At 42.3% G+C, this 15,672-nt stretch overlaps 1 protein-coding gene across 2 annotated transcripts in view; it reads right to left on the bottom strand.

The window, feature by feature from the left end:
* Nucleotides 1-885: 885 nt before the first annotated feature.
* The window catches only part of LOC136632075 (uncharacterized), a 142,189-nt gene continuing 127,402 nt past the window's right edge, over nt 886-15,672 (bottom strand). For both annotated transcript variants that reach the window (XM_066606683.1, XM_066606684.1), the window contains 9 exons: nt 11,674-11,731; nt 11,292-11,384; nt 7,543-7,603; nt 4,592-4,705; nt 4,256-4,313; nt 3,738-3,806; nt 1,420-1,483; nt 1,225-1,296; nt 886-1,139 (listed from right to left, as the gene is read on the bottom strand). In XM_066606683.1, coding sequence (XP_066462780.1) covers nt 1,029-1,139; nt 1,225-1,296; nt 1,420-1,483; nt 3,738-3,806; nt 4,256-4,313; nt 4,592-4,705; nt 7,543-7,603; nt 11,292-11,384; nt 11,674-11,731 — 700 coding nt within the window. In that variant the 3' untranslated portion in view covers nt 886-1,028. The remainder of the gene's footprint in view (nt 1,140-1,224; nt 1,297-1,419; nt 1,484-3,737; nt 3,807-4,255; nt 4,314-4,591; nt 4,706-7,542; nt 7,604-11,291; nt 11,385-11,673; nt 11,732-15,672) is intronic.

Here is a 15,672-nt window from a genome sequence, read left to right on the forward strand (position 1 = left end):
CCACGCTATATATGATGCCGACTCTTGGAGGGGTCAGCCATAGTTTGTGATGGATATATAAGACCAGCCATCATCCATCATGGAGCGCAATGCATCATCCTGTCTATGGTGTTGCAAGGAGTGTCTTCATTGGAGAGTTAAGCAATGGAAGAACGTTCAATGGGATAACAAATCACGCTATTCCATCTTCACATCAGATGGGGGTACCTGGGTGTGGAGGAGGATGGGGAACGTCTTCTGCCTGAAAGTGTTGTGCCAACAGATAAGAACAGGTTCCGGGGATGTGTTACGTGGCATGGTCTCGGGTCGTTGGTCGTAGTGACAAGAATCATGAACATGGAGGTGTACCTGACATCCTAGACAATAATGTGCTGCTGACAATGTGGTAATACTCTGGAATGGTCGGCCATACTTCCAACAAGACAACGTGCCTCATCACAGATCCAACACGGTTTGAGGATATGGATGTTCCACGATCGGACCGGCTGCACAGAGTCCCGAATTGAACGTCGGGTTAGCACTGCTGCTTTGCAATGCTGGAGTCCTAGGTTCAAATCTGATCAAGGACAATACCTGCATGCAGTTTTCTAATTCCATACAGATGTTGTTCTTGGTCAGATTTAACCCTTGTACCCCAGCTCCACAAAGCAACAGTGCTCATCACTGAGCTACATCTCTTGAAGAGGCAGCATCACCACAAGGGCTGTTATAAAGCTCCAAATCTGCCTAGCTATGCAGCAAATCTTCCCTGACTTGTGTAAATGCGTCACATAACTGTAGAAAAGTTGGATGGCGAGTTTGGTGGGAGCTTTTAGAACGACCATACTGGCGGTCACCCAAGGACTGCTATAAACCAGAGATCATTTCGACTGCATGCAGCCTTAATAGCATCATTGACTATTGTCTTTATTTTATAAAAGTACCGTACAACGTAACGTGTTCTACCATCTGCCATTTCCTGCTTTTCATACAAGAATTAGATTGTTGTATTCTCGTAGTGTAGAAAAATAAAACCCGGGTACCGTGATTTAACCTTTACTGACTGGAGCCTCATCGGTTGTTCCCCTGTTTTCTGGGCAATAAGGGACTATTGAGCAAAACACAAAACCGGCCTCCTGATAGGATTTCTTCAGTTCAATCTTAAGGCAGAGAAAAAAGTTCAGTTTAGAGCAAAAGGACTGCATAATAATAGAATACTATTCCGACATATAAAACAAGACATACCAGCTTTTGGGGGTCAAAGCACAAACCGATCACTGCACCGCCACTTCCTGGTAACTTCACTGCGCATCCGTGCTGCGAAAGATGCATTGCAGAATTAACGGTTGTAATGATCACTATTAGCCACATGGTGGCGACAAAGTCCTAAAGCTGGATCCAGCAGGAATTCGAGTCATTGCAGTTTCTCTAGGATGTTACCTGTTGAGCGATTTCTATCATCTTTAGGTTTCCCGAACCAAGGCATGCATCAGTGAAGATTGATCTGCAAGACAAGGTAATGATCAAGTAATAATGGACGATTTTCCGATTCTAGCAATGATTGCTCTGATAACACATGAACTGATTTTCCGTCTATTGTCAAAAAGGAATATTCCGGACAGAAATAGCGCCACATTGAATGGGCGGATGCACATGGGATCTCTTTTACTCATATGGAAATTCCGAGTTTAAAGAAAAAAAAAATTGCAGCATGTCCCATTGTTGTCCGTGTGCGGTTTGATCTGATTTGCACCAGGGAATCTTTTTTCTCAGTCCGTGTACATATAGCCTAAGGCCACATTTGCACAATGGGCGTTACGTATTTGTACGAGTATGTGCGCCTTTACTGTATTTTTTGCACATGCAACCATGCTCCCATTCATTGAAATGGGCAATTAGTGTCATTCGTTCCATGGATTCTTTTCCTGCGCAAATACACAGGAAAATACAACATGCTGCGAAATACGCTTATATGAACGGACCCATTGAAATCAATGGGTTCTGTTCACTGTGTATTGTGCACATTTGTGTGACACAGGCCTGAGGGCGGATTCAGACGAGCGTGGTTTTCTCCCGATACGCGGCCGTGATAATCACAGCTGTATACCGGGACCAAACGAAACAATAGGTCTCCATGGGATTTCAGTGGTTTCGTCTTCACCACCTCTTTTCCCGGCTGTGATTTGTAAGATCGGAAAAATATAGGACCTGCCCTCTATTCCCCGCACATTGTGAATACATGGTGCAGGGGGAAAAAAAAAGGGGGAGTCGCTGATTTCAGGCCTATGTTTTCAAACTCCTGCGGTCTGGCACAGAGTTTAAATTGCCAGCAATGGAGAAAAAGTCTCCCTCGTTCAGGGACAGCTACACTCCGTACTGCTGAGCGTAGTTGCGCCTACGGCAGTATGAATCCTCCCTTAAGGTGTATTTACACAGGCGATTTTCTGTCCAATAAGCGTATATTCACACACATTTTTCTGTTGTCATTTAATTAGAAGAACAGAGCAAGAAAATAGAAAAATAACATGACCTATTTTGTTGCGATTTCCGATTAAAAAAATAAATAAAATAAATAAAATAAAAAAAATAAATAAATCAATCAATCACACATTCAAGCATATGGGTGGGATTAAAGAGAAAAAAAAAGTTGCACTAGTTTGATGCGATCGTGATCCGTTTTCAACGCATGCAACCATGGCATCTATAAAAAAAAGGTGTACAGAACCTTCAATTACATCATTTGTCTCATCATGCTTTTTTTCTTTTTAACCCTTTGCAATCCAATTTTGGATTCAGGGTTTCCTAGGGGGCTTTCTCTTTCTGCCATTATACAGTGGCGCCATCTGCAGTACTGCAGTATGGGACATGCTGGAGAGGCCCCCGACAACAGAGCGGCCAGTAATATACAGTAAGAATACCCTGCCAGACGTCTTCCGACATCAGAGCTGTACAGCCTTCAATCAGAATGTCTTCAGATGTCAGACAGTGGATTGAAAAGGGTTAAGGCTTTATTCACAAGAGCGCAATATACGCTGCCCATCTGATGCATTGGTTCATACGGTGCGCATTCCAGTTGGGTGTTTTTACGCTGACCAGAAAAGATAGTTCAGGAGCCATCTGTTGGCCAGAATATGGTGGCGGCTCCCATAGACTCCAATGGGAGCTGCCAGAGAAGGGAGGTGGGGGGAGTTTAGCAGTGGCTCTGCTAAACTCCCACCCTCTTCCCTTCTCCTCTCCGGTCCTTGCCGGCTGTTTGCAATGGGAGGGGGCGGAAGCTAGTTGCTAGGCTCCTGCCCTGTCCCCCCCCCCCCCCCCCCATTACTGGCAGCCGGTAAGGGGCAGAGAGGGGGCGGTAGTTTAGCAGAGCTAAACTGTCTCCCCTCGCCCGACGGTATCCCGGATTCGGCGTATAGGAGCCCAAGCAGGGAATTCTGAATGGGTACACATATGGGAGATGCAGCCGTGACTTGGTCACGTCTGCCTTTCGTTCACGCAATTTTCGGCTGCGCTGTGGCCGTGACATGCCGGACCAAAAATCGCCTATGCTTGTATGAAATAGCCCTAAGCATGTAAACATTGGATGAAAATCATGAAAAAAATAAACAAATTCACAGAAACGTAAAAAGTTGAATGAATTTTTTAAATAAAAAAACAAAACAAAACAAACAGAAAAAAAAAAAAATCGGCCTGATTTTTCAGGACACACAAAAATTTTTTTAAAAACGCCAATGCGAATTTACTGCTGGCTTCTCAGTTACCTCCTCAGTGATAGATTCCTGTTCATCAATTCTGCCAGCTCATTCCAGTTTTTCTCCTCTATGGCTGTCCTGAAAAAGGACACATTTCACCCATCAGTAATGCAAACAAACGCCGTATCTCAACAGATTAAGGTGCGTTTAGACGAAACATTTTATCGTAAAAAAAACCCGTTAAAACAACCCAAAGTGAATAGTTCCAGTTTAAACCCGAGCCAACGACGAATGAGAATCATTTACTTTCCATTCGTCATTCAGTTTCAGCCGGCATAAAAATCATCGTTGGTTCGTTCACTTCTGGTTGCAGTTAAACGCTCCCCGCTGTGTATACATAGGAATGTGGAACACGGAACGAAAGGCGAACGATTCTCAACGATGATCTGCCTGACTAAACGGGCCGCACGAACTGGTGATGACATCACACAATCGTTCGCGCGGGAAAACTAGAATCATGCATGTGTCGTTGTATGTAAAAGGGCCATTAAACTACACCGGGGACAGCTGGGGGTAAAACCTCTCACTTTGCTTTATCTGTCAGTTCAGCAAATATGGTCATGGCCTCAATAACCTCAGGATCACCTACAGGAGAGAGAGAGAACATACAGTAGATTAGAGCTCCCCAACTCCAGTCCTCGGGACCCCCAACAGGTCATGTTTTCAGGATCTCCTCAGTATTACACAGATGATATAGTTATTATCGGTGCCTCAGACATTGCCACAGGGGTTCTCTCTAAAGAAGATCCTCAAGCCATCACCTGTTGGGGGTCGTGAGGACTGAAGTCACTGATCTAGATGCAGCCAGACGGTATCACACATAAGATTAGATACGCCAACCAGAGAACAATTGATCTTCTCACCATTCAGCCATCGTTGTCGGACATTATTATGGATTAAACCGGAGTCACTTGGATCCCGCAGATACGCGAGCCAGAATGGTGGCGCACAGCTCATGTCCATGTGAATGTAGTTTCCTGTGAAAGAAGGGAACATCCACACCTGTAGTTTAGGAACTGATCGATGGAAACAGCAAGAGGAGACTTCACTGCAGAAGTCGTAGGAGACAATGTAGCAACAATGGCAGCATGTCATGTGATGCTAGATGGTACCAATGACCACAGTCAATATGCAAAGTATAACCATGGCCGACTATCTATGTGTGACCCATGCGGTAGCAGAGGTCGGCAGCCACCAGCTTGTAGGGGTGCATGCGGTAGGTCTGCCCAGCCAGATGATTTTCTTCTTCCGTGCAGCAATATCGTCCTCCTGGATCTGTCTCTTTCTCGCTGATGTTCTGAGCAGCTGCTGTCTGCCCATCAGCGTTCCTGTAACATAATTACTTAGTTCTTCTACTGTATTTATGGTAGGAGCTTGGTTTCTTTCCTGTACGTCTATTGTTGACTTGGTTCTGATGCTGTATTTATGTTATGAGCTTGGTTCTAGTGCTGCATTTATGCTACGAGCTTGGTTCTGGTGCTGCATTTATGCTACGAGCTTGGTTCTGGTGCTGCATTTATGCTACGAGCTTGGTTCTGGTGCTGCATTTATGCTACGAGCTTGGTTCTGGTGCTGCATTTATGTTATGAGCTTGGTTCTGGTGCTGCATTTATGCTATGAGCTTGGTTCTGGTGCTGCATTTATGCTATGAGCTTGGTTCTGGTGCTGCATTTATGCTATGAGCTTGGTTCTGGTGCTGCATTTATGCCATGAGCTTGGTTCTGGTGCTGCATTTATGCCATGAGCTTGGTTCTGGTGCTGCATTTATGCCATGAGCTTGGTTCTGGTGCTGCATTTAGGCCATGAGCTTGGTTCTGGTGCTGCATTTAGGCCATGAGCTTGGTTCTGGTGCTGCATTTAGGCCATGAGCTTGGTTCTGGTGCTGCATTTAGGCCATGAGCTTGGTTCTGGTGCTGCATTTATGCCATGAGCTTGGTTCTGGTGCTGCATTTATGCCATGAGCTTGGTTCTGGTGCTGCATTTATGCTATGAGCTTGGTTCTGGTGCTGCATTTATGTTATGAGCTTGGTTCTTGTGCTGCATTTATGTTATGAGCTTGGTTCTTGTGCTGCATTTATGTTATGAGCTTGGTTCTGGTGCTGCATTTATATTATGAGCTTGGTTCTGGTGCCGTATTTATGTTATGTGCTTGGTTCTCGTGCAGTATATATTCACTGAACTGTTCTAGTGTGGATATGATGTTAACTTGCTGATTTCTGCACAAGCAGAATACAGACAGACTGCCTATCAGTGCAATATATATATATATATATATATATATATATATATATATATATATATACACACACACACATACACACACACACACACACATACATACATACATATATATATATATTTTGTTTTTCTTTCGAACTTGTTTTATTGAAAATTAGGTACCATAAGGAACATACAGTCATAGACAGGTGCAGCACATATATAATACACATCACTGTATAGTTAGATTGTAGGGAGGTTCAGTCACTGATACATCAAAAATAACAAATTAATGCTGTCAAGTCTGATCAGATAAGTTGGCCAAATCTTAGAGAACACAGGTCCCGCTCCAGAAGGTGTATCCACTAGGGGGCACGTCCGAGCTCCAGAATAGATGAAGACATTAATTGTGGTGAATATAACATGAGGGGGATTCACACCACAGACCCCACAGTTTAATCAAACTTCTCAGGACACTTACGTCCCTTGTAGACTATATAATTACATGGCACCACCGAATTTACCAGCTTCCTCCACATTGAGAGTGAGGGGTTCTTACGATCCATCCACCGCAGTGCAATCGTTTTTCTACCAAGGAACAATGATTCCCGAAGAAAAATTTTATATGGTGTTGCCAGCTTTCTTTATCTAATATTCCAAATAGACAAATCTCTGGGCTCGGTGGAACAGGGACGCCCACAAGTTCAGAGAGGAAACCTGTGACCTCCCCCCAGAAACTTTCAATAACGGAACACTCCCACATCATGTGCCAAAAATCGGAATATTCGCAGGAACACCTAATGCAGTTTGTAGACTGTACTCTGCCCGTTTTATACAATCTTGCTGGAGTGAGATAACACTGATACACTATATACAGCTGGATCATTTTATTATTGGCTGCTGGGGATACATATAGAGGAGATCCTAAAAGCTCTTGGAACATATTGTCTCTTAGAGTCAGTATCGGTGCCCTTCATTTTAATAAGGCAGAGGGTATATCATGAGAGGCTCGTAGTGAGATAAGGTGGGAGTACAGTGCCGAAATGAGGTCCTGGGGGCCCTGGGAACAAAGGATACCTATAACAGGGTAATGAGTAGAGATGAGCGAGCCTACTCGGCCATGCCCCTTTTTCGCCCGAGTACCGCGATTTTCGAGTACTTCCGTACTCGAGCGAAAAGATTCGGGGGGGCGCCGTGGGTGAGTGGGGGGATTACAGCGGGGAGTGGGGGGGAGAGGGAGAGAGGGCTCCCCCCTGTTCCCCGCGCCGCCACGCCTTCCCCCGCCCCCCGAATCTTTTCACCTGAGTACTGAAGTACTCGAAAATCGCGGTGCTCGATCGAGTAATTACTCGAAATGAGAAATAGCGGGTCTGGGCAGTGGGAACTGCGCCTGCAAAGTGTGTCTGATCTAGAGAAATCTATAGAAGTGGGAGCGGGGCATAAAAAGGAAGCCAGCACAGAGTATAGCACTAAACCCATTTTTAAAGGAGGCCCTCGTATAATGACAGCAGCTGGGTAATACATAAATGTGACAGGAGAGGCAAATCAAGGCAAAAGACAATAAGATAATCCTGGCTTACATACATATCACACTCACCATAACCCTGCTCCTCCATGATGGATCTGCTGAAGTCCATGTAAATAAGACCTTCATAGACCTTAATAAAACAAAAAACGTATATACCGCCATTATAAAGGAATGCACATTATACAATACTGTCCCCGATATACTAATGCCGGACTAGTATAGTAAATCCTGTATTACTATATCCTATTACATACATGACACAGAACTTCAGAATCACCACACTGGTCTAAATGAAAGAGAACACCAACAACAGCGCCTATACCACCGACTAAGCGATATTACATGAGGGTCAAACTGAAAGTAATGCAGAAGTGGTCAAAACTTATTTTATTAAATGATATAGTTCATTCGGACTGCATGTTGCAGGTCTTTCTCTGTAGTATATCATAGAAACCCTTCTTCACTGCTGGTAAATAACGGATTCCAAGGAGAAACAATGTGCCGTCATTGAGTTCTTAATGAAGGAAGGATGCAGGCGTCCAACATCTACAGAATATTGGTGGAGAGGACACCACTGACAAGAGCAAAATGTTCAGATGGATGAAAAGGTTTAAAAGAAGGGGAGACCAATCATGAGGTCTATCCGGTTGGGCACACAGTAGCCAAATTGCTCCTGCTATCTAGTAAGGAAAATGGAGGCCTACTAGTTCCTAACATCCTATATTATTAATGGGTCTCCCAACTTCAGAGTCCCGGCCTGGTTATACTTCCTAGCGTGCCACAAATGATGGAAATAGTAAAACTGTGGCTGGCTGCTGTAGACCCCAATTCCCTTTTATGAAAAAACCCCTATGACTCCCCATCTGGTGAACAGCTGGGACCTATGGATCTTCTATGAGATGTCTGGAAGATTTGTATAAGGCAGTTTAACTTCACGTTCCCCAATTCTCTACTGATGCCATTTTTATTTCTCCCAGGCCCCCTAGATAGCCTCACTTCTACTTTGTTGGAGCCAAAGGCCCTTGTTTGTGTTGCTGATCTTGTTAATACGGTCACTAGGGCTTTGCTCTTGTTTCCAGATTTGCAAACTAAACATCAATTGCCGTGGTATAGTTACTATCACTATGTCCAAATCCAGCAATTTGCAACCTCTGCGTTTGGTGGCATTCAGGTTTCTCACTATACATCTTCTGAAAGCTTGTGTGGATCTGCGGTTTCTACAAGAGGTCCCATTTCTTCCTTATATAAGATACTAATTAGTCCTCCCCTAAAGTCCCATATACACTCATAGGACAAAGTGGGAAGAATATCTACGGGACGTTTTAACTGATGGCATTATTTGGAAACGAGCTACTAAACCCTCTTTATACCTGACTAATATAGAGAATGAATATAAGTTGCTCTTCCTCGGGTATCACTCATCTGAGCTTCTTCATAGACTTGGCCCAGCAGTTCCATCCACTTGCTGGAGGTGCGGGAGTTCAGTAGGATATGCGTTACATATTTTCTGTGACCATCCCATTTTGTGAGTTTCGTCAGGTCAACCATCAAATGTTTAGGCTCGATATTCCTATTCCTATTTCTGCGTCTGATTACAAGCTGCTGGAAACATTCATCTCCGCCATCCATTTCTGATTTTTTTTTAGACTATATACTCCTCTTAATCGGAATAAACATGACCTGTTCTCCACTGTCTGGGAGCAATTGGATACCTACTGGATACTCCGTGATCTAGGAGGTCTTGTCTTTATTTCTTGTGTAAGGTCTTCCTCGTATTCTTCTGGTTCATGTTTTATTATTATGTTTTCTTGCTTACTTACACCTGGCTTATCATAGAATGGTAGAGTTGGAAGGGCCCCCCAGAGTCTTCTGGTCTATTGCTGAGATCACTTATTGTATCGGCATGACAATTTTTCTTGCGCAATTCTCATGCATATTGTATATGTAAAATAATTCCAATAAAAATACAGTTAAAGAAAAAAAATGCAAAACCAGCATTAAAGATAAACCACGCAGCAGGAGCCCATGAAATGTGTCCACTGCCATGAATCGTCAGTGAGTGGATGAAATTATTTGTGTGTAGAGACGAGTCACAATCTGCCAGCTTGATGCATAATTGGATTTTGGTCATAATGAGGTACAGAAGATGGTCAAGACCAAAGGCCCATTTAGACGGGACGACTGTCAGGCAAACGATGCCCGACACTCATCCCCGCATACACTTGCTCCTGTGCTGCTGCATAGGAACTAGTATTGCTGGCTCGCTCACAGAGCGGCCAGCGGGGAGGCTTCAGGAGATTTCTCTCCTCACGCTCCCCCGCCCCTCTCCATTGACTTAACATATCGACCACTCAATACGGAACAGCTGCAATTTACACTGAATGATCAGCGATCAGCTCATCGTCCAGTGTTAATTGCAGTCGTTCAGCACTGAACGGCCGCTATATTTAGTCAATGGAGAGGGGCGGGGGAGCGTGAGGAGAGAAATCACTTCCAGCTGCCCTGCTGTAAGCCAGCGATACTAGCTCCCGTGCAGCAGCATGACAGTGAGTATGTGCGGGGATGAGTGCTGGGCATCGTTTGCCCGACATTCGTCCAGTCTAAATGGGCCTTTAGGGTATCAGAAAGTGTGTGCATAGTGGGTACCTAGGCAGTGGACATTCAATTTAGAGGAAAGAAGAGTAAAAATCTGCTCTGATCTGCTGGAAGATTCTGGAGTCAATATGGACACATTTTCTTCTGATCTGGTGACCCAATAAAACATGGGCACATCTTTATTATCCAGGAATGAAGAATCGATCCAAGGAATAGAGTCACACCTCATCCTCAAAGCCTAAGGCTGGGTTCCCACATGGTGGCTTTCTGGCGGAAATCTTGCGGTTTGGCCGCAGTGAAAAAACACGAGATTACCGCCGGGAAAGCGCCGCTTCAAAGCCCGCGGCACTTAGACACGGGTTTGTGAGCGGCTTGGCCACACGCTTTTCCGTTGCAGCGGGTGCTCCCATAGATGAGAGCGTGGCTGCAACAGAAAAAAAAAAAAGAATGGACATGCTATGGCCGGGCAATCCCCACTGCAGCGCTGGCTTCTGCCAGCTTTGCCGTGATGGATTCACCATCCTGTGTGGACAAGATTGTCCACATGGCTGGCCAAGCTTATGATTAGCGGCCGCAGGCGGATTTGCCGTGGCGAAATTCCGGACCAGCACAGAAAGTCATGGAGACGTTTTTTATGGAACATGACCACACCATGACTAGCAGGCAGTACATGGAGACACTGAATAAGCTTAGAGAAGCCATAAGGAGGAAGACAATGAACAAGAATCTGAATTCACCATTACTGTGTGCAACTACACACATTTCTGCCAACAAATCAGGAGATAGGCACATTGGACTGGTCGCTGGTGCCTCGTACACTGTACAACCCAGATCCAGTGCCCTCCGACTTCCAACTGCTTGGTCCAAAGAAAGGCAGTCTTCAGGTACAACGATCTCAAAACACAGACAAAGTGAAAATGGCAATGAAGGAGTCGGTACAACGGCGCATGCCTAGTTTCTTGTCAAAGAGATTCCGTGAGTTGGGTTCAATGATGGCACAAAAGAATCAGTTGAGATGGAGACTGTGTTGAGTAGTACCTTTCTACGGCTGAAGAGTTTCCCTACCAACAAGTACAAATTCAACGACCTACGTTATTTAATAAAAAAAAGTTCTGAGCGCTTTTGCATTACTTTTGGTACGACCTTCATATAAGTAACAACCTGTGATCTAGTATTCAAAGTCAAAGAAGAGAAGATATTTTCCAAGTTCTTTAGATTTTCACCTGAACTACACGGTCCTGAAGTCCGGCCGTTATAAATAGTTCTTCTTTCTCCACATCAAGAATAAAATTTGGTTGTATTGACTTTGGGAGATCCTACAAGAAAGACAACATATCCTCACTAAACGGTCCCAAAATATTGCTGAAGCTAAGCCCCACCCCTGACTGGAGGAGAGCACACCCCTGCTCAATCACCACCACACCCCCGACTAAGCCACAGTACGAGAGCCTATCATGTTTGATACTGGCTGTTACGCACCGACATCTAAGCCTCCACTGTGTCTGACAGTACCATGTATCTAATCCTTATAATGTGTGATACTCTCTACTGAACCATTTATCTAATCCCTTTCATGTGTAATACCATCTACTGAAAGTCACTTACATCATCCGTTAGATTGTAGAATTTCATGAGACATTTCAGAGTTGCCGATACGATGGCACTGAAAGACATAAAGTTAAAATATTCCTCCAGATAATAGAATTCATATGTGAATACGAGTAACAGGTGTCATTTGCTGGAGATAGGATGTTGCAGGCAGCGCATTTTAAGTAACTGCTTCCATCCGTCCCCGGAAATGATCCAATCTGCGCACTATTAAAATTAAATACCCTTTGACAGTGAGAGCGCTCATGAATGTGTTGCTGCTATTTGCAGAAGTGACGGTAAATTACTCCGTGCGGCTACGAACACACAGTGAAGGGGCTAGAGAGGCAGAACCGAAGTGACTGCGCAGCACATTTCAGCTAGAAGACGACGCATTGTATGATAAACACCAATTTACAAGCCTCCATCTACAGCTGCCATAAACTCCCTCATAATGTGCGGAGGAGACGAGCAGCGACCGGCGGCCGCTGCTTCATTTACACAGAAAATGGGAAAAAGTTTCTCAAATTGTGAAGAAAAAAAAACTGAATCAGATTATTTTACATGGAAATAGGAAATTACAATGGACAACAGAGAAGCAAAAACATGAGGGAGAAAGAGGAAAACAAATAAAGTTCCCAGTCAGACAGTAAAAAAATGTTCAATTACAGAAAAGAGAAACAATAATAGAAAAAAAAAATCATGTTCCAGGAAAACATCAGACCATAAAACACAACAAATCTGGAGTATTACTTACCATAGCTCATACAGCAGCAAACATTTAACTACTATAATACTGCCTCCTATGTACAAGAATATAACTACTATTATACTGCCCCCTATGTACAAGAATATAACTACTATAATACTGCCTCCTATGTACAAGAATATAACTACTATAATACTGCTCTCTATGTACAAGAATATAACTACTATTATACTGCCCCTATGTACAAGAATATAACTACTATTATACTGCCCCCTATGTACAAGAATATAACTACTATAATACTACCTCCTATGTACAAGAATATAACTACTATTATACTGCCCCCTATGTACAAGAATATAACTACTATAATACTGCCTCCTATGTACAAGAATATAACTACTATAATACTGCTCTCTATGTACAAGAATATAACTACTATTATACTGCCCCCTATGTACAAGAATATAACTACTATAATACTGCCCCTATGTACAAGAATATAACTACTATAATACTGCTCCTATGTACAAGAATATAACTACTATAATACTGCCCTATGTACAAGAATATAACTACTATAATACTGCCCCCTATGTACAAGAATATAACTACTATAATACTGCCCCCTATGTACAAGAATATAACTACTATAATACTGCCTCCTATGTACAAGAATATAACTACTATAATACTGCTCCTATGTACAAGAATATAACTACTATACTACTGCCTCCTATATACAAGAATATAACTACTATAATACTGCCCCCTATGTACAAGAATATAACTACTATAATACTGCTCCTATGTACAAGAATATAACTGCTATAATACTGCCTCCTATATACAAGAATATAACTACTATAATACTGCCCCCTATGTACAAGAATATAACTACTATAATACCGCCCACTATGTACAAGAATATAACTACTATAATACTGCCCGCTATGTACAAGAATATAACTACTATAATACTACTCCTATGTACAAGAATATAACTATTATAATACTGCCTCCTATGGACAAGAATAGAACTACTATAATACTGCCTCCTCATGTACAAGAATATAACTACTATAATACTACTCCTATGTACAAGAATATAACTACTATAATACCGCCCCCTATGTACAAGAATATAACTACTATAATACCGCCCCCTATGTACAAGAATATAACTACTATAATACTGCTCCCTATGTACAAGAATATAACTACTATAATACTGCTCCCTATGTACAAGAATATAACTACTATAATAGTGCTCCCTATGTACAAGAATATAACTACTATAATACCGCTCCCTATGTACAAGAATATAACTACTATAATACTGCTCCCTATGTACAAGAATATAACTACTATAATAGTGCCCCCTATGTACAACAATATAACTACTATAATACCGCTCCCTATGTACAAGAATATAACTACTATAATACTGCTCCCTATGTACAAGAATATAACTACTATAATACTGCTCCCTATGTACAAGAATATAACTACTATAATAGTGCTCCCTATGTACAAGAATATAACTACTATAATAGTGCTCCCTATGTACAAGAATATAACTACTATAATAGTGCTACCTATGTACAAGAATATAACTACTATAATAGTGCCCCCTATGTACAAGAATATAACTACTATAATACCGCTCCCTATGTACAAGAATATAACTACTATAATACTGCCCTCTATGTACAAGAATATAACTACTATAATACTGCCCCCTATGTACAAGAATATAACGACTATAATACTGCCTCCTATGTACAAGAATATAACTACTATAACACTGCCTCCTATGTACAAGAATATAACTACTATAATACTGCCTCCTATGTACAAGAATATAACTACTATAATACTGCCCCCTACGTACAAGAATATAACTACTATAATACTGCCCCCTATGTACAAGAATATAACTACTATAATACCACCCCCTATGTACAAGAATATAACTACTATAGTACTACCTCCTATGTACAAGAATATAACTACTATAATACCGCCCCCTATGTACAAGAATAGAACTACTATAATACTGCTCCCTATGTACAAGAATATAACTACTATAATACTGCTCCAATGTACAAGAATATACCTACTATAATACTGCCTCCTATATACAAGAATATAACTGCTATAATACTGGCCCCTATGTACAAGAACATATCTACTATAATACTGCCACTCTATGTACAAGAATATAACTACTATAATACTGCCCCCCTATGTACAAGAATATAACTACTATAATACTGCCACTATGTACAAGAATATAACTACTATAATACTGCCTCCTATGTACAAGAATATAACTACTATAATACTGCCCCCCATGCACAACATTAGAACTGTTATACACTTGCATATACACTACCGTTCAAAAGTTTGGGGTCACCCAAACAATTTTGTGTTTTCCATGAAAAGTCACACTAATTCACCACCATGCGTTGTGAAATGAATAGAAAATAGAGTCAAGACATTGACAAGGTTAGAAATAATGATTTGTATTTGAAATAACATTGTTTTTACATCAAACTTTACTTTCGTCAAAGAATCCTCCTTTTGCAGCAATTACAGCATTGCACACCTTTGACATTCTAGCTGTTAATTTGTTGAGGTAAGCTTGAGAAATTGCACCCCACGCTTCTAGAAGCATCTCCTACAAGTTTGATTGGTTGGATGGGCACTTCTGGCGTACCATACGGTCAAGCTGCTCCCACAACAGCTCAATGGGGTTCAGATCTGGTGACTGCGCTGGCCACTCCATTACCGATAGAATACCAGCTGCCTGCTTCTGCTGTAAATAGTTCTTGCACAATTTGGAGGTGTGTTTAGGGTCATTGTCCTGTTGTAGGATGAAATTGGTTCCAATCAAGCGCTGTCCACTGGGTATGGCATGGCGTTGCAAAATGGAGTGATAGCCTTCCTTATTCAGAATCCCTTTTACCCTGTACAAATCTCCCACCTTACCAGCACCAAAGCAACCCCAGACCATCACATTACCTCCACCATGCTTAACAGATGGCGTCAGGCATTCTTCCAGCATCTTTTCATTTGTTCTGCGTCTCACAAACGTTCTTCTTTGTGATCCAAACACCTCAAACTTGGATTCATCCGTCCACAACACTTTTTTCCAGTCTTCCTCTGTCCAATGTCTGTGTTCTTTTGCCCATCTTAATCTTTTTCTTTTATTGGCCAGTCTCAGATATGGCTTTTTCTTTGCCACTCTGCCCTGAAACCCAAAATCCCGCAGCCGCCTCTTCACTGTAGATGTTGACACTGGT

This window comes from Eleutherodactylus coqui, chromosome 6, assembly GCF_035609145.1.
Source record: "Eleutherodactylus coqui strain aEleCoq1 chromosome 6, aEleCoq1.hap1, whole genome shotgun sequence".
Classification (NCBI taxonomy): domain Eukaryota; kingdom Metazoa; phylum Chordata; class Amphibia; order Anura; family Eleutherodactylidae; genus Eleutherodactylus; species Eleutherodactylus coqui.